The sequence below is a fragment of the Leucopleurus acutus genome (genome assembly GCF_964270905.1).
Source record: "Leucopleurus acutus genome assembly, chromosome: 11".
Lineage (NCBI taxonomy): Eukaryota > Metazoa > Chordata > Mammalia > Artiodactyla > Delphinidae > Leucopleurus > Leucopleurus acutus.
The window spans coordinates 31,759,707-31,784,106 of NC_139152.1; the positions used below are offsets into that span (position 1 = coordinate 31,759,707).

A 24,400-nucleotide genomic window follows, 5' to 3' on the forward strand; every position below is an offset into this window, starting at 1 on the left:
ATCTCCAGTCTGGTTACCTATTCTACATCCCCAGTTAAATGCTGAAATGTTGTTTCAAATTTAACATGTCTAAAACTAATTTATTTCTCTCATAATCTTTCCCACATCAGTAGGAGTGGTGGACAAGAAGCCACAAGTGCACAGAGAACTAGGCCAGGCTAAGGTACATGAAGATCCCCTAAATCTCTCAGCTTTCATCTCCTGACCCTGTAAAGTTCTCTGGGATGGGGAGAGCCTTGCTCCCATGGACTTTATATCTCATGTATACTGCTGGTGTCCAAATCCTGGCCATTGCAGTCATTGCCATTGCCTTGTTACCGGTGAGTCCTGGCACTGAACAGGAAGATTCCTAGATATTTCTGGGTTTTAATTCTGGTCCCTTCCTAAGTCCATAACTTTGTCTAAGTCACAGCCCTGCTCTGTGGCTTGATTTCCTCACTTGTAACACAAGGGTGAAGACACTAACACTAAGGTAACCATATAATTTTAGTCCAAACCAGGACACTTTTTTTTTTTTTTGCGGTACGCAGGCCTCTCACTGCTGTGGCCTCTCCCGTTGCAGAGCACAGGCTCCGGATGCACAGGCTCAGCGGCCATGGCTCACGGGCCCAGCAGCTCCGCGGCATGTGGTATCCTCCTGGACTGGGGCACGAACTCGTGTCCCCTGCATCGGCAGGCGACTCTCAACCACTGCACCACCAGGGAAGCCCAAACCAGGACACTTTTGAGAATGAAAGGGAGCTGTTAATAATTATGATTAGAGTCACAAGCATACCATGACTATTCTGGGCAAACCAGGAAGTAGAGTGGCCCTAGCTATCACTCATATCCCTTCCTGCATTTCTAATAGTTGAAATAAATACATTTTTAATACCACAGAGCACAATATCAAATTTCAATGTTATCAAATGACTTCAGAAAAAAAAAAAACCTCTTTGTATTTCCAGTTACAAATGGATAGAATTTAAACATGAATAGAATTTAAATTCTGTTATAAAAAGCCAACCTACCAATAATTAAACGTAAAAATATTAACATATATGAGTCTGTACCTGCATAACAGGTCTATTTCCAACCTTTTCCCCATACTCATATATCAAATAAATAAATAACAACATAAAGGAAAAAAAAATTTGTTTTAGAGGGTTCCAGGGCACATGTGCCTCTGAAATGAAAATAAAGTTGGTTAATACTTTGGAACTATTTACCTTAAAACTAAATTCTTAAATGACATGGGGAGCACTTATCATAATAGATGACAAGTGATGATACAATGAACAGTGTTATAATGAATTCTTCCCAGAAATCACAGGGATAGAGTATTATGTTCTCAGTTTCCAGGTTGCCATTTTGGTATTATTTTGAAACACTAAGAATTCTGATTGGTTCTGGTACAAACTGTAGAAGTTGTAAACCCAGATAATAACTAATGGAAAACCAATTTTGCTTACTTTTTTCTGAAGCTAGCACTGAAACCATGAGAGTAGGAAGGACTTGAGTGCTAAATTATGTGTACTGAGGCAGCAGCTCTTTAATTTGAATAACTGGATTTTAGTTCACACCTGCTATCTAGCAAGAAACTTCCTGAGAGTATTTGGATTTCTAATGCTATCCTTCTTTCTGTATCTTAGCAATGTGTATAGTCTTCCCTTTAAATGTCTTTATTAAAATATATAACAACATTTTAAACTGCAGATACCATCACTCTATATATCCCTTATATTAATAAATTTCCAAATGCCTTGCCTTACCTTCTACCCGTGCTTTAAAAAATTCTTCCCTCTTTTTCTATCAGAATTTTACCTTCTAAACCCAAAGTCATTCACGTTAGCCCCTACTTAAAAACCTAACAGCTCCTACCACATATAGCAAGATTCTTCAAAGTTAAGGCATTTGGTAACCACCATATCTTTCTTTTTCCTGTATTATTATTTGTTTAATAGTTTTTTTAGATGAGCTTCCTTTTATAGCGTAAGTAAATTTCATGCCACTTGCACAGTGGAATGCAGTTCATCTTGCTTTATCAGTCAGAAGAGAATAGGTTATGCAGAGGTAACAAAAGAGCCCCAAATCCCAGTGCCATAAACTGGGTTAATTTATTGCTCATGCTACTAGTCCATTGAGGTTAGTCATGATTCTGGTCCACATTTTCTTTACTCTGTGACCAAAGCTAATGGAACACCTTCTATACTGGGACATTGACAACTTTACTGCAGAGGGAAAAGAGGATATGGTCAATCCTTGCTCTTAAAGCTTCAGCTTAGAAATGACACAGATTGGTTCCACTTTCATTTCCTTGGCCAGAGCAAGGCATGTGGATAAGACTGAATGGGCCAGGGAAATCTAATCCTTTCCTAGCGAGTGCAGCAGATAGTTTGAACAATAATACAATCAAACACACTTATCAAGAATAGAAGATAATTAAAATAAAATGGAATGAAAACAAAATGTTATTAATTTCTAGTTAGATAATATTTCCTACCAAGTGTTAAAATTTTGCCAACTGATTTTCTTCTTAATATATTTAGAATATTTGAAAGAGAACTGTATCTCTCTATATGATATAATTCATATCCACATCCAGGTATAACATAAAGTCATTCACCTAAAATCTTTACCAGTATAATTTCCACACCTATGAAAATACAACTACAAAAGTCAAAACAGAACTCCTAAATAAGGCTCTCTGAAACTCTGATCCAAACTCACATTTCCAGTGTCAGCTCCAGCCATGCATTTTCCTTCCTCTTGTTCCCACTGCTCCCTATGCTCCCTTTTTGACAAATCCCAACCTCCCCAACCTCATCTCTGCGGTACCACACCTTCTGTTGCTTAATTGCACCATTATTTGATGAACCAAGACTCGCTTCTGTTATATTTACCAAGCACATGCAATTCACGCCTTGGCCCTTATTCTCATACAAACAGTCCTACAGTCTTCTTTAGTGAGAAATAACTCACAGACTACTTTTCAGATGAAGTATAAACTGAAGAATAATTTTAAAAATGGAAAAGGAAGTGACTACAAATGTAAGGTTTTGGCCTAAGATGAAGGGTAGTCAAAACATTATGAACATTACTAATTAGATAAAACTGTTAAATGTGTTTATTTACTATAATTAAATGTCAACGAAGAAATTGGACAAACTACCATGGAGGAGGGAGATAAATTATTCAGAAATGTTTTGCTCTTTTCTGATTTGTACACTTTGCAACATAAATAGCATCAGAACCTGCAATATACATAATCACTAAATCCAAGAGAGTCGTAGTTTCTGGACTTGAAAACAGAGGCTTGTGATCTCTGAAATTATTTATGGATAGATAAAACTTACAAATATATACTATACAGCTACAGATCTTAAAGGGATTAATCTAACATAATGACTTCTATTCAAGCAAAAGCATGAAGAAAAGTGTAATTTAAAAAGCAAAATGGAGGGTAGGAGGAAGATGGTGGAAGAGTAAGATGTGGAGATCACCTTCCTCCCCACAGATTCATTGGAAATACATCTACACGTGGAACTGCTCCTATAGAACACCCACTGAACGATGGCAGAAGACCTCAGACCTCCCAAAAGGCAAGAAACTCCACACGTACCTGGGTAGGGCAAAAGAAAAAAGAAAAAACAGAGGCAAAAGAATAGGGACGGGACCTGCACCAGTGGGAGGGAGCTGTGAAGGAGGAAAGGTTTCCGCACACTGGAAGCCCCTTCGCGGGCGGAGACTGCGGGTGGCGGAGGGGGTAAGCTTCCGAGTCGCGGAGGAGAGTGCAGCCACAGGGGTGTGGAGGGCAAAGCGGAGAGATTCCCGCACAGAGGATCGGCGCTGACCAGCACTCACCAGCACGAGAGGCTCATCTGCTCACCTGCCGGGGCGGGCGGAGCTGGGAGGTGAGGCTCGGGCTTCCGTCGGATCGCAGGGAGAGGACTGGGGTTGGCGGCGTGAACACAGCCTGAAGGGGGCTTGTGCACCACAGCTAGCTGGGAGGGAGTCCGGGAAAAAGTCTGGAGCTGCCGAAGAGGCAAGAGACTTTTTCTTGCCTCTTTGTTTCCTGGTGTGCCAGGAGAGGGGATTAAGAGCGCTGCTTAAAGGAACTCCAGAGACGGGCGCGAGCCGTGGCTAATAGCGTGGACTCCAGAGATGGGCATGAGACGCTCAGGCTGCTGCAGCACCAAGAAGCCTGTGTGCCAGCACAGGTCACTATCCACACCTCCCTTCCGGGAGCTGTGCAGCCCGCCACTGCCAGGGTCCCGTGATACAGTGACAACTTCCCTGGGAGAATGCACGCCACGCCTCAGGCTTGTGCAACGTCACATCGGCCTCTGCCACCACAGGCTTGCCCCACATCCATACCCCTCCCTCCCCTGGGCCTGAGTGAGCCAGAGCCCCCGAATCAGCTGCTCTTTAACCCCATCCTGTCTGAGGGAAGAACAGACGCCCTCAGGCGACCTACACACAGAGGCGGGGCCAAATCCAAAGCTGAACCCCGGGAGCTGTGCGAAGGAAGAAGAGAAAGGGAAATTTCTCCCAGCAGCCTCAGGAGCAGTGGATTAAATCTCCACAATCAACTCGATGTACCCTGCATCTGTGGAATACCTGAATAGACAACGAATCATCCCAAATTGAGGAGGTGGACTTTGGGAGCAAGACGCATTATTTCTTCCCCTTTTCCTCCTTTTGTGAGTGTGTATGTGTATGCTTCTGTGTGAGATTTTGTCTGTAAAGCTTTGCTTTCACCATTTGTCCTAGGGTTCTGTCCGTCCGTCTTTTTCTTTTACTTAAAAAATTGTTTTTCTTAATAATTATTTTTTATTTTAACAACTTTATTTTATCTTTATTTTTTCCTCTTTCTTTCTCTCTACTTTTTCTCCCTTTTATTCTGAGCCGTGTGGATGAAAGGCTCTTGGTGCTCCAGCCAGGAGTCAGTGCTGTGCCTCTGAGGTGGGAGAGCAAACTTCAGGACACTGGTCCACAATAGACCTCCCAGCTCCACGTAATATCAAACAGCAAAAATCCCCCAGAGATCTCCATCGCAACACCAACACCCAGCTTCACTCAACGACCAACAAGCTACAGTGCTGGACATCCTATGCCAAACTAGCAAGACAGGAACACAACCCCACCCATTAGCAGAGAGGCTGCCTAAAATCAGAATGAGGCCACAGACACCCCAAAACACACCACCAGACGTGGACCTGCCCACCAGAAAGACAAGATCCAGCCTCATCCAACAGAACACAGGCACTAGTCCCCTCCACCAGGAAGCCTACACAACCCACTGAATGAACCTCAGCCACTGGGGACAGACACCAAAAACAACAGGAACTACGAACCTGCAGCGTGCAAAAAGGAGACCCCAAACAGTAAGATAAGCAAAATGAAAAGACAGAAAAACACACAGCAGATGAAGGAGCAAGGCAAAACCCCACCAGACCTAACAAATGAAGAGGAAATAGGTAGTCTACCTGAAAAAGAATTCAGAATAATGATAGTAATGATGATCCAAATTCTTGGAAATAGAATAGGGAAAATGCAAGAAACATTTAACAAGGACACAGAAGAACTAAAGAGGAAACAAGCAACGATGAACAACACAATAAATGAAATAAAAAACACTCTAGAAGGGATCAATAGCAGAATAACTGAGGCAGAAAAATGGAGAAGTGACCTGGAAGATAAAATAGGGGAAATAACTACTGCAGAGCAGAATAAAGAAAAAAGAATGAAAAGAACTGAGGACAGTCTCAGAGACCTCTGGGACAACATTAAACACACCAATATTAGAATTATAGGGGTCCCAGAAGAAGAAGAGAAAAAGAAAGGGACTGACAAAATATGTGAAGAGATTATACTTGAAAACTTCCCTAATATGGGAAAGGAAATAGTTAATCAAGTCCAGGAAGCACAGAGAGTCCCAAACAGGATAAATCCAAGGAGAAACATGCCAAAACACATATTAATCAAACTATCAAAAATTAAATACAAAGAAAACATATTAAAAGCAGCAAGGGAAAAACAACAAATAACATACAAGGGATCCCCATAAGGTTAACAGCTGACCTTTCAGCAGAAAATCTGCAAGCCAGAAGGGAGTGGCAGGACATATTTAGAGTGATGAAGGAGAAAAACCTACAACCAAGATTACACAGCAAGGATCTCATTCAAATTTGATGGAGAAATTAAAACCTTTACAGACAAGCAAAAGCTGAGAGAGTTCAGCACCACCAAACCAGCTTTACAACAAATGCTAAAGGACCTTCTCTAGGCAAGAAACACAAGAGAAGGAAAAGACCTACAATAACAAACCCAAAACAATTAAGAAAATGGGAATAGGAACATACATATCGATAATTACCTTAAATGTAAATGGATTAAATGCTCCCACCAAAAGACACAGACCGGCTGAATGGATACAAAAATAAGACCCATATATATGCTGTCTACAAGAGACCCACTTCAGACCTAGGGGCACATACAGACTGAAAGTGAGGGGATGGAAAAAGATATTCCATGCAAATGGAAATCAAAAGAAAGCTGGAGTAGTAATTCTCATATCAGACAAAATAGACTTTAAAATAAAGACTAGGGCTTCCCTAGTGGTGCAGTGGTTGAGAGTCCGCCTGCCAATGCAGGGGGACACGGGTTCATGTCCCGGTTGGGGAAGAACCCATATGCCGTGGAGCGGCTGGGCCTAATGAGCCATGGCCGCTGAGCTTGCGCGTCCGGAGCCTGTGTTCCGCAACAGGAGAGGCCACAACAGTGAGAGGTCCGCATACCGCAAAAAAAAAAAAAAGAGGCCACAACAGTGAGAGGTCCGCATACCGCAAAAAAAAAAAAAAAAAAAAGATAAAGATATTACAAGAGACAAAGAAGGACACTACATAATGATCAAGGGATCGATCCAAGAAGAAGATATAACAATTGTAAATATTTATGCACCCAACATAGGAGCACCTGAATACATAAGGCAAATACTAACAGCCATAAAAGGGGAAATCGACAGCAACACAATCATAGTAGGGGACTTTAACACCCCACTTTCACCAATGGACAGATCATCCAAAATGAAAATAAATAAGGAAACACAAGCTTTAAATGATACATTAAACAAATGGACTTAATTGATATTTATAGGACATTCCATCAAAAAACAACAGAATACACTTTTTTCTCAAGTGTCATGGAACATTCTCCAGGATAGGTCATATCTTGGGTCACATCTCAAGCCTTGGTAAATTTAAGAAAATTGAAATTGTATCAAGTATCTTTTCTGACCACAATGCTATGAGACTAGATATCAATTACAGGAAAAGATCTGTAAAAAATACCAACACATGGAGGCTAAACAATACACTACTTAATAACGAAGTGATCACTAAAGAAATCAAAGAGGAAATCAAAAAATACCTAGAAATGACAATGGAGACATGACGACCCAAAACCTATGGGATGCAGCAAAAGCAGTTCTAAGAGGGAAGTTTATAGCAATACAATCCTACCTTAAGAAACAGGAAACATCTCGAATAAACAAACTAACCTTGCACCTAAAGCAATTAGAGAAAGAAGAACAAAAAAATCCCAAAGTTAGCAGAAGGAAAGAAATCATAAAGATCAGATCAGAAATAAATGAAAAAAAAATGAAGGAAATGATAGCAAAGATCAATAAAACTAAAAGCTGATTCTTTGAGAAGATAAACAAAGTTGATAAACCATTAGCCAGACTCATCAAGAAAAAAAGGGAGAAGACTCAAATCAATAGAACTAGAAATAAAAAAGAAGTAACAACTGACACTGCAGAAATACAAAAGATCATGAGAGATTACTACAAGCAACTCTGTGCCAATAAAATGGACAACCTAGAAGAAATGGACAAATTCTTAGAAATGCACAACCTGCCAAGACTGAATCAGGAAGAAATACAAAATATGAACAGACCAATCACAAGCACTGAAATTGAAACTGTGATTAAAAATCTTCCAACAAACAAAAGCCCAGGACCAGATGGCTTCACAGGCAAATTCTATCAAACATTTAGAGAAGAGCTAACACCTATCCTTCTCAAACTCTTCCAAAATATAGCAGTGGGAGGAAGACTCTCAAACTCATTCTACAGGGCCACCATCACCCTGATACCAAAACCAGACACGGATGTCAAAAACAACGAAAACTACAGGCCAATATCACTGATGACCATAGATGCAAAAATCCTCAACAAAATACTAGCAAACAGAATCCAACAGCACATTAAAAGGATCATAGACCATGACCAGGTGGGTTTTACTCCAAGAATGCAAGGGTTCTTCAATATACACAAATCAATCAATGTGATACACCATATTAACAAATTGAAGGAGAAAAACCATATGATCATCTCAATAGATGCAGAAAAAGCTTTAGACAAAATTCAACATCCATTTATGATAAAAGTCCTCCGGAAGGTAGCCATAGAGGGAACTTTCCTCAACATAATAAAGGCCATATATGTCAAACCCACAGCCAACATCGTCCTCAATGGTGAAAAACTGAAAGCATTCACACTAATATCAGGAACAAGACAAGGTTGCCCACTCTCACCACTCTTATTCAACACAGTTTTGGATGTTTTAGCCAAAGCAATCAGAGAAGAAAAGGAAATAAAAAGAATCCAAATCGGAAAAGAAAAAGTAAAGCTGTCACTGTTTGCAGATGACATGATACTATACATAGAGAATCCTAAAGATGCTACCAGAAAACTACTAGAGCTAATCAATGAATTTGGTAAAGTAGCAGGATACAAAATTAATGCACAGAAATCTCTGGCATTCCTATACACTAATGATGAAAAATCTGAAAGTGAAATCAAGAAATCACTCCCATTTACCACTGCAACAAAAAGAATAAAATACCTAGGAATAAACCTACCTAAGGAGACAAAAGACCTGTATGCAGAAAATTATAAGACACTGATGAAAGAAATTAATGATGATATAAATAGATGGAGAGATATACCATGTTCCTGGATTGGAAGAATCAACACTGTGAAAATGACTCTACTACCCAAAGCAATCTACAGATTCAATGCAATCCCTATCAAACTACCACTGGCATTTTTCAAAGAACTAGAACAAAAAATTACACAATTTGAATGGAAACACAAAAGACCCCGAATAGCCAAAGCAATCTTGAGAATGAAAAACGGAGGTGGAGGAATCAGGTTCCCTGACTTCAGACTATACTACAAAGCTACAATAATCAAGACAGTATGGTACTGGCACAAAAACAGAAATATAGATCAATGGAACAGGATAGAAAGCCCAGAAGTAAACCCAAGGACATATGGTCACCTTATCTTTGATAAAGGAGGCAAGCATATACAGTGGAGAAAAGACAGCCTCTTCAATAAGTGGTGCTGGGAAAACTGGACAGGTAAAAGTATGAGATTAGAACACTCCCTAACACCATACACAAAAATAAACTGAAAATGGATTAAAGACCTAAATGTAAGGCCAGACACTATCAAAATCTTGGAGGAAAATATTGGCAGAACACTCTATGACATAAATCACAGCAAGATCCTTTTTGACCCACCTCCTAGAGAAATGGAATAAAACCAAAAATAAACAAATGGGACCTAATGAAACTTCAAAGCTTTTGCACAGCAAGGGAAACCATAAACAAGACCAAAGGCAACGCTCAGGATGGGAGAAAATATTTGCAAATGAAGCAACTGACAAAGGATTAATCTTCAAAATTTACAAAACAGCTCATGCAGCTCAATAACAGAAAAACAAAGAACCCAATCCAAAAATGGGCAGAAGACCTAAACAGACGTTTCTCCAAAGAGGATATATAGATTGCCAACAAACACATGAAAGAATGCTTAATGTCATCAATCATTAGAGAAATGCAAATCAAAACTACAATGAGATATCATCTCACACCAGTCAGAATGGCCAGCATCAAAAAATCTAGAAACAATAAATCTGGAGAGGGTGTGGAGAAAAGGGAACCCTCTTGCACTGTTGGTGGGAATGTAAATTGATACAGCCACTATGGAGAACAGTATGGAGGTTCCTTAAAAAACTACAAATAGAACTACCATAAGACCCAGCAATACCACTATTGGGCATATACCCTGAGAAAACCATAATTCAAAAAGAGTCATGTACCAAAATATTCATTGAAGCTCTATTTAAAATAGCCAGGACATGGAAGCAACCTAAGTGTCCTTGAACAGATGAATGAATAAAGAAGATGTGGCACATATATACAATAGAATACTACTCAGTCATAAAAAGAAACGAAATTGAGTTATTTGTAGTGAGGTGGATGGACCCAGAGTCTGTCATACAGAGTGAAGTAAGTCAGAAAGTGAAAAAGAAGTACCGTATGCTAACACATATATATGGAATCTAAGAGAAAAAAAAAGTCATTAAGTACCTAGGGGTAAGACGGGAATAAAGACAGAGACCTACTAGAGCATGGACTTGAGGATATGGGGAGGGGTAGGGTAAACTGTGATAAAGTGAGAGAGTAGCATGGACATATATACACTACCAAACGTAAAATAGATAGCTAGTGTGAAGCAGCCACACAGCACAGGGAGATCAGCTCGGTGTTTTGTGACCACCTAGAGGGGTGGGATAGGGAGGGTGGGAGGGAGGGAGACGCATGAGGGAAGAGATATGGGAACATATGTATATGTATAACTGATTCACATTGTTATAATGCAGAAAGTAACACACCATTGTAAAGCAATTATAATCCAATAAAGATGTTAAAAAATTGTAGAAAGAATAAAAAAAAAGTTACAAAAAATAAAAAAATAAAAAGCAAAATTGTGAGGCTACCATCACCTTGATATGAAAACCAGACAAAGGTATCACATAAAAAAGAAAATTACAGGCCAATATCACTGATGAACATAGATGCAAAAATTCTCAACAGAATACTAACAAACCAAATGCAACAATACATTAAAAGGATCATACACCATGATCAAGTGGGATTTATCCCAGGGATGCAAGGATTTTTCAATATTCACAAGTCAATCAATGTGATACACCATATTAACAAAACGATGAATAAAAACCATACAATCATCTCAAATAGATGCAGAAAAAGCTTTTGATAAAATTCAACATCCATTTATGGTAAAAACTCGCCAGAAAGTGGGCATAGAGGGAACATACCTCAACATAATAAAAGTGATATATGACAAACCCACAGATAACATCATAGTCAATGTTGAAGAGCTGAAAGCATCTCCTGTAAGATCAGGAACAAGACAAGGATGTCCACTCTCATCACTTTTATTCAACATAGTTTTGGAACGTTCAGCCACAGCAATCAGAGAAGAAAAGGACTCCAAATTGAAAAGGAAGATGTAAAACTGTCACTATTTGCAGATGACATGATACCATACATAGAAAATTCTAAAGGCACCAGCAGAAAACTACCAGAGCTCATCAATGAATTAGGTAAAGATTCAGGATACAAAATTAATATACAGAAATCTGCTTCATTTCTATACACTAACAATGAAATATCAGAAAGAGAAACTATGGAAACAATCCCATTTACCATCACATCAGAAAGACAAAAAGCTAGGAATAAACCTCCCTAAGGAGGCAAAAGACCTGTACCCTTAAAACTATAAAATGCTGATGAAAGATACTGAAGACCACATAAACAGGTGGAAAGATACACTGTGTTCTTGGATTGGACAAATCAACATTGTTAAAATGACCATACTACCGAAGGCAATCTACAGGTTCAGCGTAATCCCTATTAAATTACCAATGGCACTTTTCAGAGAACAGGAACAAAAAATTTAAACAATTTTATGGAAACACAAAAGACACCGAATAGCCAAAACAATCTTGAGAAAGAAGAATGGAGTTAGAGGAATCACACCCCCCCTGACTTCAGACTATACTACAAAGCTACAGTCATCAAAACAGTATGGTACTGGCACAAAAACAGACACATAGATCAATGGAACAGGATAGAAAGCCCAGAAATACACCCACATGCTTATGATCAATTAATCTACAACAAAGGAGGCAAAAATACGCATTAGAGAAAAGGCAATCTCTTCAATAAGTGGTGCTGGGAAAACTAGACAGCTACATGTATAAGAATGAAATTAAAACATTCTCTAACACCATATACAAAAATAAACTCAAAATAGATTAAGGACCTAAATGTAAGACAGGATACTATAAAACTCCTAGAGGAAAACATAGGCAGGACACTCTTTGACATAAATTGCAGCAATATTCTTTTGGCTCTGTCTCCTAGAGTAATGGAAACAAAACCAAAAATAAACAAATGGGACGTAATTAAATTTAAAAGCTTTTGCACAGTAAAGGGAACTATAAATAAAACGCAAAGATAATCTATGGAATGCGAGAAAATATTTGCAAACCATGTGACTGACATGGGATTAATTTCCAAAATATACAAACAGCTCATGCAGCTCAATATCAAAAAACAAACAACCCAATCAAAAAATAGGAAGTAAACCTAAACAGACATTTCTACATAGAAGACATACAGATGGACAACAGGCACATGAAAAGATGCTCAACATTGCTAATTATTAGAGAAATGCAAATCAAACCAGAATGAGGTACCACCTCACACCAGTCAGAATGGCCATCATTAAAAAGTCTACAAACAATAAATGCTCTGAGAGGGTGTGGAGAAAAGGGAACCCTCCTACATTGTTAGTGGGAATGTAAACTGGTGGGTGCAACCATTATGGAGAACAGTACGGAGGTTCCTTAAAAAACTAAAAATAGAGTTGCCATATGATCCAGCAATCCCACTCCCGGGAGTATATCCAAAGATAACTCTAAATTGAAAAGATAAACGCACCCCAGTGTTCACAGCAGCACTATTTACAATAGCCAAGACAAGGAAGCAAACTAAATATCCATTGACAGATGAATGGATAAAGAAGATGTGGTATATATACGCAATAGAATACTACTCAGCCATAAAAAAGAGTGAAATAATGCCATTTGCAGCTTCATGGATGTACCTAGAGATTATCATAGTAAGTGAAGTATGTCAGACACAGAAAGACAAATATCATATCACTTTTATGTGGAATCTAAAGAAGTGATACAAATGAACTTATTTACGAAACAGAAAGAGACTCACAGATGTAGAAAACAAATTTATGGCTACCAAAGGGGAACTTGGGATTAACAGATACAGACTACTATATATAAAATAGATAAACAATAAGGACCTACTACATAGCACAGGGAACTATATTCAGTATCTTGTAATAACCTATAATAGAAAAGAATCTGAAAAAGAATATATATATGTACAATTGAATCACTTTTCTCTACACCTGAAAGATTACAAATCAACTCTACCTCAAAAAAATAAAAATTATAAAAATTTAAAAAAGCAAAATTGATTAAAAGTATCCTGTTATATTCTCTGTTACTTCTCTCTATAGATAAAATATATGCTAGCAAAAATTAATTTTGAACTATACTGTTATTAGTTTAGTAGCACAGCTTGAGGATTTTAAATCCCTAATATGAATAACTAACAAAAATATCAATCTTGTACATGAATAATTAAGATACTGATATAGTTTGTTAATGATAAAATAAATTCCTTTTTCTAAATGCAAAACCGATATATGTCTTTAAAAATTAAAAAAGAAGAGGTGATAAAGGGAAAATCCCCTTTTTGCTATTTGGCCTACTTCTGTAGTACACCTGATCTTATACTGTCACCATAGATATATTGCTTCCCTAGCATACCAATGAATGTTTGGAGGAAATTTGCTGAATACTTCTTCCAATAATTATTAAAAAGTATTTTTCATGTAGTATGACTACAAGCAATATGCAGTATGCATATTTGGAGTACATGGTTAATTTTTATTTTTTAAACTTTCTTAGTGTTTTAATGAGTACCAGGTAAACATTTAACATTGTTTATTAAAAATCACATCATTCTCATTTTTCCTTTAGAATGAATGTAGAAGATATCACTAAAATGAAATAATGGGAACATCATATCCTCTCATTTGTAACTTTGTTACGTTCAAACCCTTATATATTTTCTGGTGATGGCAGACTTTTCCATTTTTGTTATTTAATGATTATTGACTGAATGGTAAGGCACTGAGGAATTTAAAATACTGCAGGATACAGACATTGGAATTTATAATCTAAAAGAGAAGATACATCCAAACTCAAATCACTATCACATAAGACAGTATAATTATCATAAGTAATACAGGTAAGTGCTAGAGGGGACAACAGGGGATATAATAAGCATTGTTCTCTGGGGCTAATCAGAGAGATTGCAAGGAAAAAGTGATACCTAATCTGGGCAAAAAATAATGCTTAGAAGTCAGAGTCAGAGATTCAAAAGAGGGAGAAGGAGGGTAAATCCTAGGCAGAAAGCACAACATGAGGAAAGGCAAAGCGATCAGAAATCATAATGGATATTAGGGTGATAGCAGGGGGTTTCGATTGACTAGACTTCTGTGTGGGTAGCTGGGAAGACAGGCTGGGTGTTGTATCAGAGTGCAGATTTGAGAAAAATATCTGCTGAATGAATACAATAAACCAGACATTCAGTGCAAGTTAGAACAATGAATTGCCAAATAAGGATCTATCTGGCTATTTTGGTGTGCCTAATTACAGAGCGAAAATGTTGTATTATAGGAAGCAAATACTGAATCAGCACATTAAGAAAGTATCCCTAATTAACAATACTTTTAAAGAGTCAGAATATTTGAAGTACCAGAATAGATTATTTTTGTTTTTGTGTGTATAGAAAGCCAGGGGAGATGGAGGTGCATGAATAGACACAGATAAATAAATAGAAAGTATTCTAATGCACTTATCTGTTAGGAAGTGCTTATTCTAGTCTAGAAAATGTGTTATTGACAAATGTAAGAAAAATTAAAATTGTTACAGGATATGTACTACTTATATGTGTGCAGAACATTACATTTTTATGAGTGTCTTCAGAAATACTCATTTAAAGCTCATAAAAACCACACTGCTGTGGATAAAAGGGAACCCTCAAATGTTGGTGGGAATGTAAATTGGTGCAACCACTTTGGAAAACAGTATGGAGGTTCCTTAAAAAACTAAAAATAGAGCTACCACGTGATCAAGCAATCCCACTCCTGGGTACATATCCAGAAAAAATGAAAACTCTAATTTGAAAAGATATATGTACCCCAGTGTTCATAGCAGCACTATTCATTATAGCTAAGACACAGATGCAACCTAAATGTCCATTGACAGATGAATGGATAGAGAAGATGTGGGGTGTGTGTGTGTGTGTGTGTGTATAGACATATATATACACACATACACACGCATATATATATATATATACATACACACAATGGAATATTGTATGTTATATTGTATATTAGGAGTATGGGATTAACAGACACAAACTACTATACATAAAATAGACAAGCAACAAGGATTTACTGTATAGCACAGGGAATTATATTCAATATCTTGAATAACCTATAATGGAATATTACCTGAAAAAAATAACTGAATCACTGTGCTATACATCTTAAACTAACACAATATTGTAAATCAACTATACTTCAATGAAAACAAATAAAAAACGATATTGTTCAACACAGCAATTATATTATTCCCATTTTACAGATGAAGACTGGGGCTCATAGAGGCCCAGACTGTCCCAGTGCCAATGATGAGGGAAATGATAAAAGCTCAAATTTGAAGCCAACTCAAAAATGTGCATCTTTCTTCTACCCAATTGTTGCTTCCCTAAAAGCAATGGACTTACTGGCTTTTTGACTTTGAGAAAGTAATTCAGACCCTCTAAGCCTCACTGTCTTCATCTGTACAATGGGAATAAAAATCACACTTCACAGAGGTATCAAGCTGGTTCTGGAAAGTTATGTTTTTTCTAGGAAACTATTTTATCTGTTTCCAAATGCACTGGACAGCATTATTCATAATATTCTCTTATGAATTTTAAAATCTTTACTATCTTTATATGCCCTTTTTTCTCATTCTAAATACTGTCTGTGCCTTCTCTCTCTTCTTAACCAGTATTGCCAGAGTTTTCTCCATTAAATTTGTCTTCTCTAAGAACCAACTTTTGTTTTTGGATCTTCTCTAGTATTTCTTTGCTTTGCATTATTTTTTCCTCTTGTCTTTTAATTTCCATCCTCTGCTTACTCTGCAGACTAACTCTGTATTCTAGCTCTTACTTCTTGTGGATCTTGTCCGTTACTAATTTCAGTGTCCTGGTTTCCATTATGATTCCTTCTTAACTCATTAATTAATTTGAAGTTTTTTTTTTTTAAGCTTACAGACTAAAGTAAAAGACGTGATAAATATCTTTCTATTGCTTTGCAGTGTTATCACTGAAAAGACATTTTGCACAATACTGATTATCTGGATTTACTTAGAATTTATTGGAATTTACATTTATATAAATTTATTCTTTGTGCTTGAATATGGTAAATCTTCATAAGTGTTTGATGTTTGCTTGAAAAGAATGAAGTTCTCTATGTGTTAGGTTCATTATTTAACTCTTACATCAAGCTTGTTATTAAGTTTTCCAAATTCTCTAACCTCTGCTATTTTTTGTCTTCTTGATTGAGCACTTATCTAATTTTTTCCACTCCTTTATTTCCAATCTTTCAATGACTGTCTCTTGTAAACTGCACATAACTGCATTAAAAAAATCTAGTGCGAGGAACTTTGTCTTTAATAGGTATGTTTAATTGAGTTATTTTCACTTTAATAACAGGTACATTTGCATGTAACTAATTTTGCTGGTTTTTTTTTTTTTTGGTGGTTTCTCTTAACCATGTTTTTTTCCTGTAATCTTCCCCTTTTCCTGTCTTTATTAGTTTGATTCATTCTCTTTTTTCTCTCTGTACTAGTATATATCTTTAAGAGATTATACTTATATTTTTAACACCTATATTTAACAAGCTGCAAACTAATTACAATCTCCATTTCCTTCTGAAAACAAACCAAAGAATATAGAGGGCTTTTTTTTTTCCCCCAAAGTTCTCATACCACATTCTATGTTATTTATCTAGAAGTTTAGCTTTCCAAGTTTTTTTTTTTTTTACAAAATTTACTTAAGTATAACATTTGTTATATATGTATATATATGTGTATATATATATACACACACACATACATACCCACATACCGCACAAATCATAAGTGTGCAGCTTTCAGTATAATTGAAAAAATTATACTATTTCCTTTTTTTCTTTTAAACATATTAAAGTCTCTTAATTTTTTTTTTTTTTTTTGGTAATACAAGTTTCTTTAGGTATTCATTCTTCCATCTGTCACACTTGGTGACTTTCTTTTCTTCATAAATTGATGTAGTTTTAAATTTCTGACTATCTCATATTTGCTTTCCATGAAAGTCTCATGTGTCCTGGATTCTGACAATTGCATGTTTCTTTCTGAGTTAGCTCTATAGATGTCTCCAGTTTGGGACCCACTTTTTCACTCTTCATGTTTCTCCTATGGTTCCCCCTTCACGAAGGCAGTGTGAAGTTATAAGCCATATTTCCCCACAGTAAATGCTCCTGGTTTTGCTTTCTCATGTGTGACGCTATTTCTATTCAAGGTCCCAAGTGGGCCACAGAGACTTTAGCAGCTTGCCTAGCCCAGGCCAACAGTTTTTCTTGTCTCTGTTTCAGAGCCTAGGTAGCCCATCATAGCTCCAGAGTCAAGACCTGCACCTTTGTCTTCTCAGCACCTAAAACACTAGCCTCTCACCCTTTAGGCTGGCTTCTGTTCTGATATTCCCATGGGCTGCTGGGTTTCCACATGGGCTCACTGCTCTCATTCTCATTGGTGGCACGTGGGCATTTCTCTCAAGTTCAGCTGTGAATTAAACCTGTATTTGCCTGTGTGTGGGATGCATGTAGGAGGTACCGAGGATGACGGACAGGAGGAGGTTTTCTATCAGCTAAGTATACTGTATTTTCTAGAAGTATGTTAAATGATTTTAACACGGATTTTCCTTTTTAAAAGTTTTAATTGTAAAGTACGCATTACATAAAATTTACCATTTTAATTAACCATTTTAAATTTTAATCATTTTTATTGCACAGTTCAGTAGTGTTAAAGCATATTCACCTTAGTGTGCAAGCAACCTCCAAAACTCATTGCATTTCCAAAACTGAAACTCTATACCCATTAAACAAACTCCCTATTTCCTTCTTGCCCCTGCCTATGGCAACCACCATTCTTCTTCCTGTCTCTATAAACCTGACTACTCTAGGTACCTCATATTAGTGGAGCCATACGGTATTTGTTCATTTCACTTATCATCATGTCTTCAAGGTTCATTCATGTTGTAGTAGCCAGAATTTCTTTCCTTTAAATATGATAATATATCATTGTTTGTATATAGAGTTTGTTTATCCATTCATCCGTCAAATGACACTTGAGTTGCTTCCATCTTTTAGCTATTGTGAATAATGCTGCTATGAACATGGGTATTCAAATATAACTTTAAGACCTTGCTTTCAATTCTTTTGGACATATACCCAGAAATGGAATTGTTAAATGATATATAATTCTGTCTTAAAATACTGTTTTCCAGACTGGTTGCACCATTTTACATTCCTATCCACAGTGCATACAGTTTCTAATTTTTCCACATGCTTCACAACAATTGTTGTTTTGTTTTTGTTGTTGTTTTTTATCCTAAGGGGTCTGAGGTAATATCTCATTATAGTTTTGACTTGCATTTCCCTAATGATTAGTGATGCTGAACAGTTTTTCATGTGCTTGGTCATTTGTATATCTCTTTTGAGAACTAAATGATTAAAAAAAACTTTTGATTGAAATATAACTACATAGATATAGAAAAGCATGCTGATTGACTTAAAGTTTTGTTTCCAACTAATTATAGTTGATTATATGGACAAATGGTTTTCATTATGTTGAGATAATTCAGAGTACATCAAAATCAGCATACTATCCCCATCATGAATGGTATTATCATTTTACCTGGTGTCTTCTCAGGAAACAGCTACGATTAGAGATCTCAGTTTCTGTCTATGAATTGCCTCAATACTTGACCCTAAAACATCTAGAAATAGTATATCTCAAATATGAATCCAAGGTAATGGTAGATTTTACCCTGAAAATTCCATCCTAGGTAACTGCATAAAACCTGTCAACCAACTAATAAACAAAAATATAGTGAATGCTATTTTACCTACAAATGGAAAATCTGTTGTAGGAATTTTTCATGGTTAACATATCCTGCATTTTTTGCTTTCTTTCTAGAACAGATTGAGGCAAGCCACCACAGTGGCCAAGCTAGGAGGAGGGTTGTTGCTCAGCACAGAGAAGAGTGAGAAAACCTGTTTTTTTTTTGGCGGGGGGACAGGCAGTAAAGAATTTGAGGTTATTCTAAGAATAGTCCACAAACATGAAAGTTCTTTGTATATTTTGTTTAGTTCTTTGTATTTTTCCTACTTGGGTATTATCTGTTTTCACTTTTCTCTAGTAGTGTGTGTAACCAAGGAATAATGGTACAAAAATATAAATAAAATCTAAGAATAAGTTGAAATAAAAGAAGTAATACACATTTCTATTAAAAAGTTGTACAATTTGTTATTTGCAAAAAGAACAAGACTCTTATTTTGAGACCTCTGACCTCTAGACCTTCTACTGAGGAAGAGAGAAACATCTAATTTTAGCGTCCCCTTACCATCAGTAGACATTTCTCTTAAGTTTGTAAATTAATTCTATGAAATACAGGAAACTACATACACAGATTTCATAATGTTCATAATTCTTGACTGGTAACTTTCAGGCTTTTTCTATTGAAAAAAATCATAAGGATTAAAGCTGTAAACTATTACATTTAAAATATTTAATCAATTAACTTCCTAATAAAGCTTGACTGATGAAAGGTATGTGCTGGGTGTTTTAAAAGAAGCTCTTTCATGTTTTCATTTTAAGTAATAATTGCATTTCTTTTACATATTTCTTTTTAATCAGTGTATTTAAAATGTGGTCTGGATTTTCACTCAACTACCATATAATTTATTTCTACTTCTTTGGAGTAATTCCCTAATAAAATGATTAATGACAACAGCATAATGATTAATAATGATATATTATACTTCATGGCTCCTAGGAGATACAAGCACTTTATTACAGATTTCATTGCCTTCATCAGTATTAGGAGACAGAATGAGAGGATACTATTCTTTTTATGAGAATTTAAAACATAAAAGAGGTTAAAGCCATGTCAAATAATACTTACATGTTTTTGTATCCATGAATATGAATATTAGTTCATATTTGTTCTATACTAATATTTCTTTAATGTGCCTACTATAAACCAATGTGATCTGTCAAAAAGAGAAAGGTTTATACTTTCTCATACTTGCCTATAATTACCAACTTTATCCTTATTTTGTTTAATTTCTCTGACTTCCAGGAAAGTACTAAAAGAATTTAAAGTGATAATAATTCATTTTGACTTGACAATTTTCTGTCTTTCACTTAAGTTTGGGAGTTTGGAAATTATTAGTATAATTTAAAAATACCCAGCAGGAGAAACTGCCTTGGCAATATTTAGAAATACCTGCCTCAAGATCCAAAGTCCTGTAGCTTATTAGGACAACGCTGGGTCTGAAATTTGGATTTCCTGAAATCTAGGCTAGAGTTTATATTCTAAGTTTGTGAAACATACAGTTGCAATGTTGTCTACCCACACTCATCAGAATATGCTGCAAAGTAATGTAGTTATAAAGACCAGTTTCAAAGATTCTTTAAAAGAAGACCAATTTAAAAGAAGTAGAGTCATTGACTGTAAGTGCAGTCATTCTGTAAGTTTAAAAATAAGACTCATTCTGAAATTTTATTGTATATTCTTATGGTATATACTGAGCTACATACCTGCCCCAGGCTGCCTCGTTTGTAGATGCTTTATTAACTGGAACACAGGAGGAGTCACTGACGGCTGATTTATTCATCTTATAGCAGAAACCGCAGTCTGGATCCAACATACATTCATTACAGTAACTGTAAAATGAAACGAGTTGTAGTCATGTTCAGAGACAACTGCTGCTCAGTCAGTAAACAATATGTGCTCCCCTGCATTTTCCACTTTACTTTTCAGTAAGCTTGGGGCCATGGCACTTGTTTTGGTCATGGCAAATGACATGTGCTGAGGCAGGTGAGAGCTGGCTGGTCTCTTCCATCTCTCCCTCCTCTGGTTGCAGCAACTTTGGAAACTACTTTGAGATGGAGGATTGGATGTGCAATATTGGATGTAGAAGAACCCCTGTCTATCTACAGCAAATATACTTTTGTTTTCCTAAGCCACTGAGATTTGTTACTGGAGCATGGACTGGTCCATCTTGAACCAGCTGCCTGGTTCCAAACTGTACCAAAGCATTTATTTCTCTTAAATGTCTCCATCATGTACCATATCTTCTAAAAAATGGAATTTTCCCCTAATATATATCATGAAATAGAAAATTCAAAGAATGAAAAAAATTATATCTAGAGAAAAAAGTTAAAAAATAAAAATGCCACCACCCAAATAATGGTCACTGTTAACATCTTGGTGGACATCTGTATTTTTAATAAATATATATTGAAAATCAACTATGTTGTATGCTTAATTAAAAGAAGCTGTAACCTTTCAAAATTGTATAATTTTTTTTTATTTTTTAGGCTGCACCATGTGGCATGTGGGATCTCAGTTCCCCGACCAGGGATCAAACCCAGGACCCTGCATTGGGAGCACAGAGCCTTAACCACTGGACCACCACGGAAGTCCCTAAAATTTTTTTTTAAAGAGAAAAGAAAAAAAAAGTTGGTGTAGGGAAAAAGGCTAACATTTCTCTAAGTTAATTACATCCACTGATTGGATTACAGAGCCATAACCAATTAATCATTGCTCACCTAACAGCAGTATCCTAAATGCAGGAAAATTTTAAAGAGGCAAAATCCTTTAGAGGGCAGGGTTTTCCAACATAAGCCTACAGCGTTCTTGTAGAATGAGTTTTCTCACTGTCATACTATTTGCCAGACAAACCTGGAGCACTTTATACATAGCAGGCACACACAAGGTATGGAGACCCTAAGATGAATAAGCTAAATTCCCTGCTCCTTGATAGATAAAAGGCAACGATGAGAAATAGCTACACCAGTAAATAATGGTAATATGATAGAAAACAGTAAAGAACTACTCTAAGGACAGAGGCCTGATTATTCGCCTGTAAGAGTGGGGGATAATTTCAGAGACGATATTTGAACTGGATCATAAGAGAAATTTACCCAGCAAAGAGGTACAGAGAAGGGCATTTCAGAGAACTGCTTGTTCTTGGGTTGGCCAAAAAGTTCATTCGGGTTTTCCCATAACATCTCACAGAAAAAACCTGAACGAACTCCATACATAATTAAAGAACAGTCAATACAGACTTATTAATATCTACTGTGTACAAGTAATTACACAGTGGGGTGTGGGAGAGAAGCAGGGTAAGAATTACCACAAGTTAGCCAAAGAAGATGTGAATCCTCAAAACCAAAGTACTTCTTTGATACATTTAGCTAAATGGAAAAAAACTGGCGTTGTTTAAACATTAGATTATTGCCATTTCAGCCTCTGTCTGTAAACCTTTCCTTTGCAAATAGTCTATTTTTAATGAGACTTCAACCTTATTCTAAAAGCAAAAAAAGAGGTCTTTCAGAGACTACCGAAAGATCAATACACTTTAGAAAGGTGATACAGTATTGTGAATCTAAAATTTCCCACACTTGTGATAAGCAAAATAAAACAATAGAAAGCATAAGAAGTACTCCGAGCTTCTGGCTTTGAGAACTAGACTAGGCTAATTTGGAAAGGAAGATCATTCCTACTAGTATTTTGTTTGTTTATTTATTTGTTTGTTTTTTTATTCTGCCCATATGAGGTAGAATTAACAACTTTGATTGTTTCAATGGCTTTAAATGATACTTATTTGGGAAATGTCAATTCATCCATTTGTAGAGAAATTACTTTCTACTTAATTTCTCAAAAAATACTTATTTCCTATAAAAGGCCAAAAAACTTAATGATTAAGGCTAATAGTTACCAAGAACCTACTGTATGTGCATGTCAGACATACAAGGTGTTACCCATAATGCTCCGCCTCTCTATCACCATTCAAGCATCCAACTCTGACCACAACCTTCCATTCTTCCAGCTTTCTTCCTAAATGATCCCTGCTCTGTCATGATCATTCATTCAACAAATACAAATATTTTACACTTACTCTGTGCCAGGCACTATTCCAGGGGCTGGAACTCATTAGCAAACAAAACAGTTTCTCTGCCCTCATGAAGCCGATTTGTATATTAGACCTCCTGGTGACCTCCAGTTAAGTGATCTATTTGCTCCCTATTCCTTAGCTTTTTCCTTTCTTTAGTTCTGTCCTTAACTAGCTTATTGACCATGACCCATCATTTCAACATCTTAAATTTCCCTGCCTGTTTATCTTCTCATTTCACCCATCTAGCTATACATGAACACAAACATTTGCCTTTTCTGTGCCTTCACCCACCTAGCCAAATGCAGCTGAAGGAATTACACAACACGGCAGATCAGTAGTTCCTCTGTAACACACTACTACCAGCCTCAAAAAGATCCTCAACAGCCTGAAATTCTCAATAGTTTTCTCTAGTCAACTCTATAGGAGGACTATTTTAACCATTCTACACAAAAACTATTGCTCAAATCTCCAATGCTCCATTTCCCTTTACTCTCTGCAAATGACCTCAACTTCAGCTTTACAGAGAAAACAGATGAAAGTGGTAAAGATGGGAAATTTATAATCTTATAGCAAACATATAAACCATTCTACTTTTCTATGCTCCAGTTACGAAGAGAAGCCATTCTTCTCAGCTAAGGTCAACTTCTCTATTTGGGCTTTCATCCCATTCCATCTCCTCAGGCCATCTCAGACCTGATTATTGCTCCTTCTTTCTCTTAATATAAAAGATTAGATTTTTGATTGTGATATTTTTCTCCTTTTAATGTAGGCATTTATAGCTATAAATTTCCCCCTAAGCACTGCTTTAATTGCATCCATATTTGGTGTGTTATGTCTTCATTTTCATTCATCTCAAAGTATTTTGTCATTTCCCTTGTGATTTCTTCTTTGATCCATTAGCAATTGAGGAGTGCATTATTTAATTTCCATATACTTGTGAATTTCCCAGATTTCTTTGTTAGTGATTTGTGATTTCTAATTTCACTCCACTGTGATCAGAGAACATACACTGTATTATTTCAATCCTTTTAAAATTTACCAAGGCTCGTTTTGTGGCCGAGCATATGATGTCCTGGAGAATGTTCCTTGTACATTTATGAAGAATGT

At 36.5% G+C, this 24,400-nt stretch overlaps 1 protein-coding gene across 1 annotated transcript in view; it reads right to left on the reverse strand.

The window, feature by feature from the left end:
• Window positions 1-19,809: 19,809 nt before the first annotated feature.
• Window positions 19,810-24,400, reverse strand: part of LOC309968267 (proton myo-inositol cotransporter-like) — a gene marked incomplete at both ends in the record, with an annotated part of 34,368 nt that continues 29,777 nt past the window's right edge. The window contains 2 exons of the mRNA XM_082849493.1: window positions 19,810-19,843; window positions 20,931-21,056. Coding sequence (XP_082705619.1) covers window positions 19,810-19,843; window positions 20,931-21,056 — 160 coding nt within the window. The remainder of the gene's footprint in view (window positions 19,844-20,930; window positions 21,057-24,400) is intronic.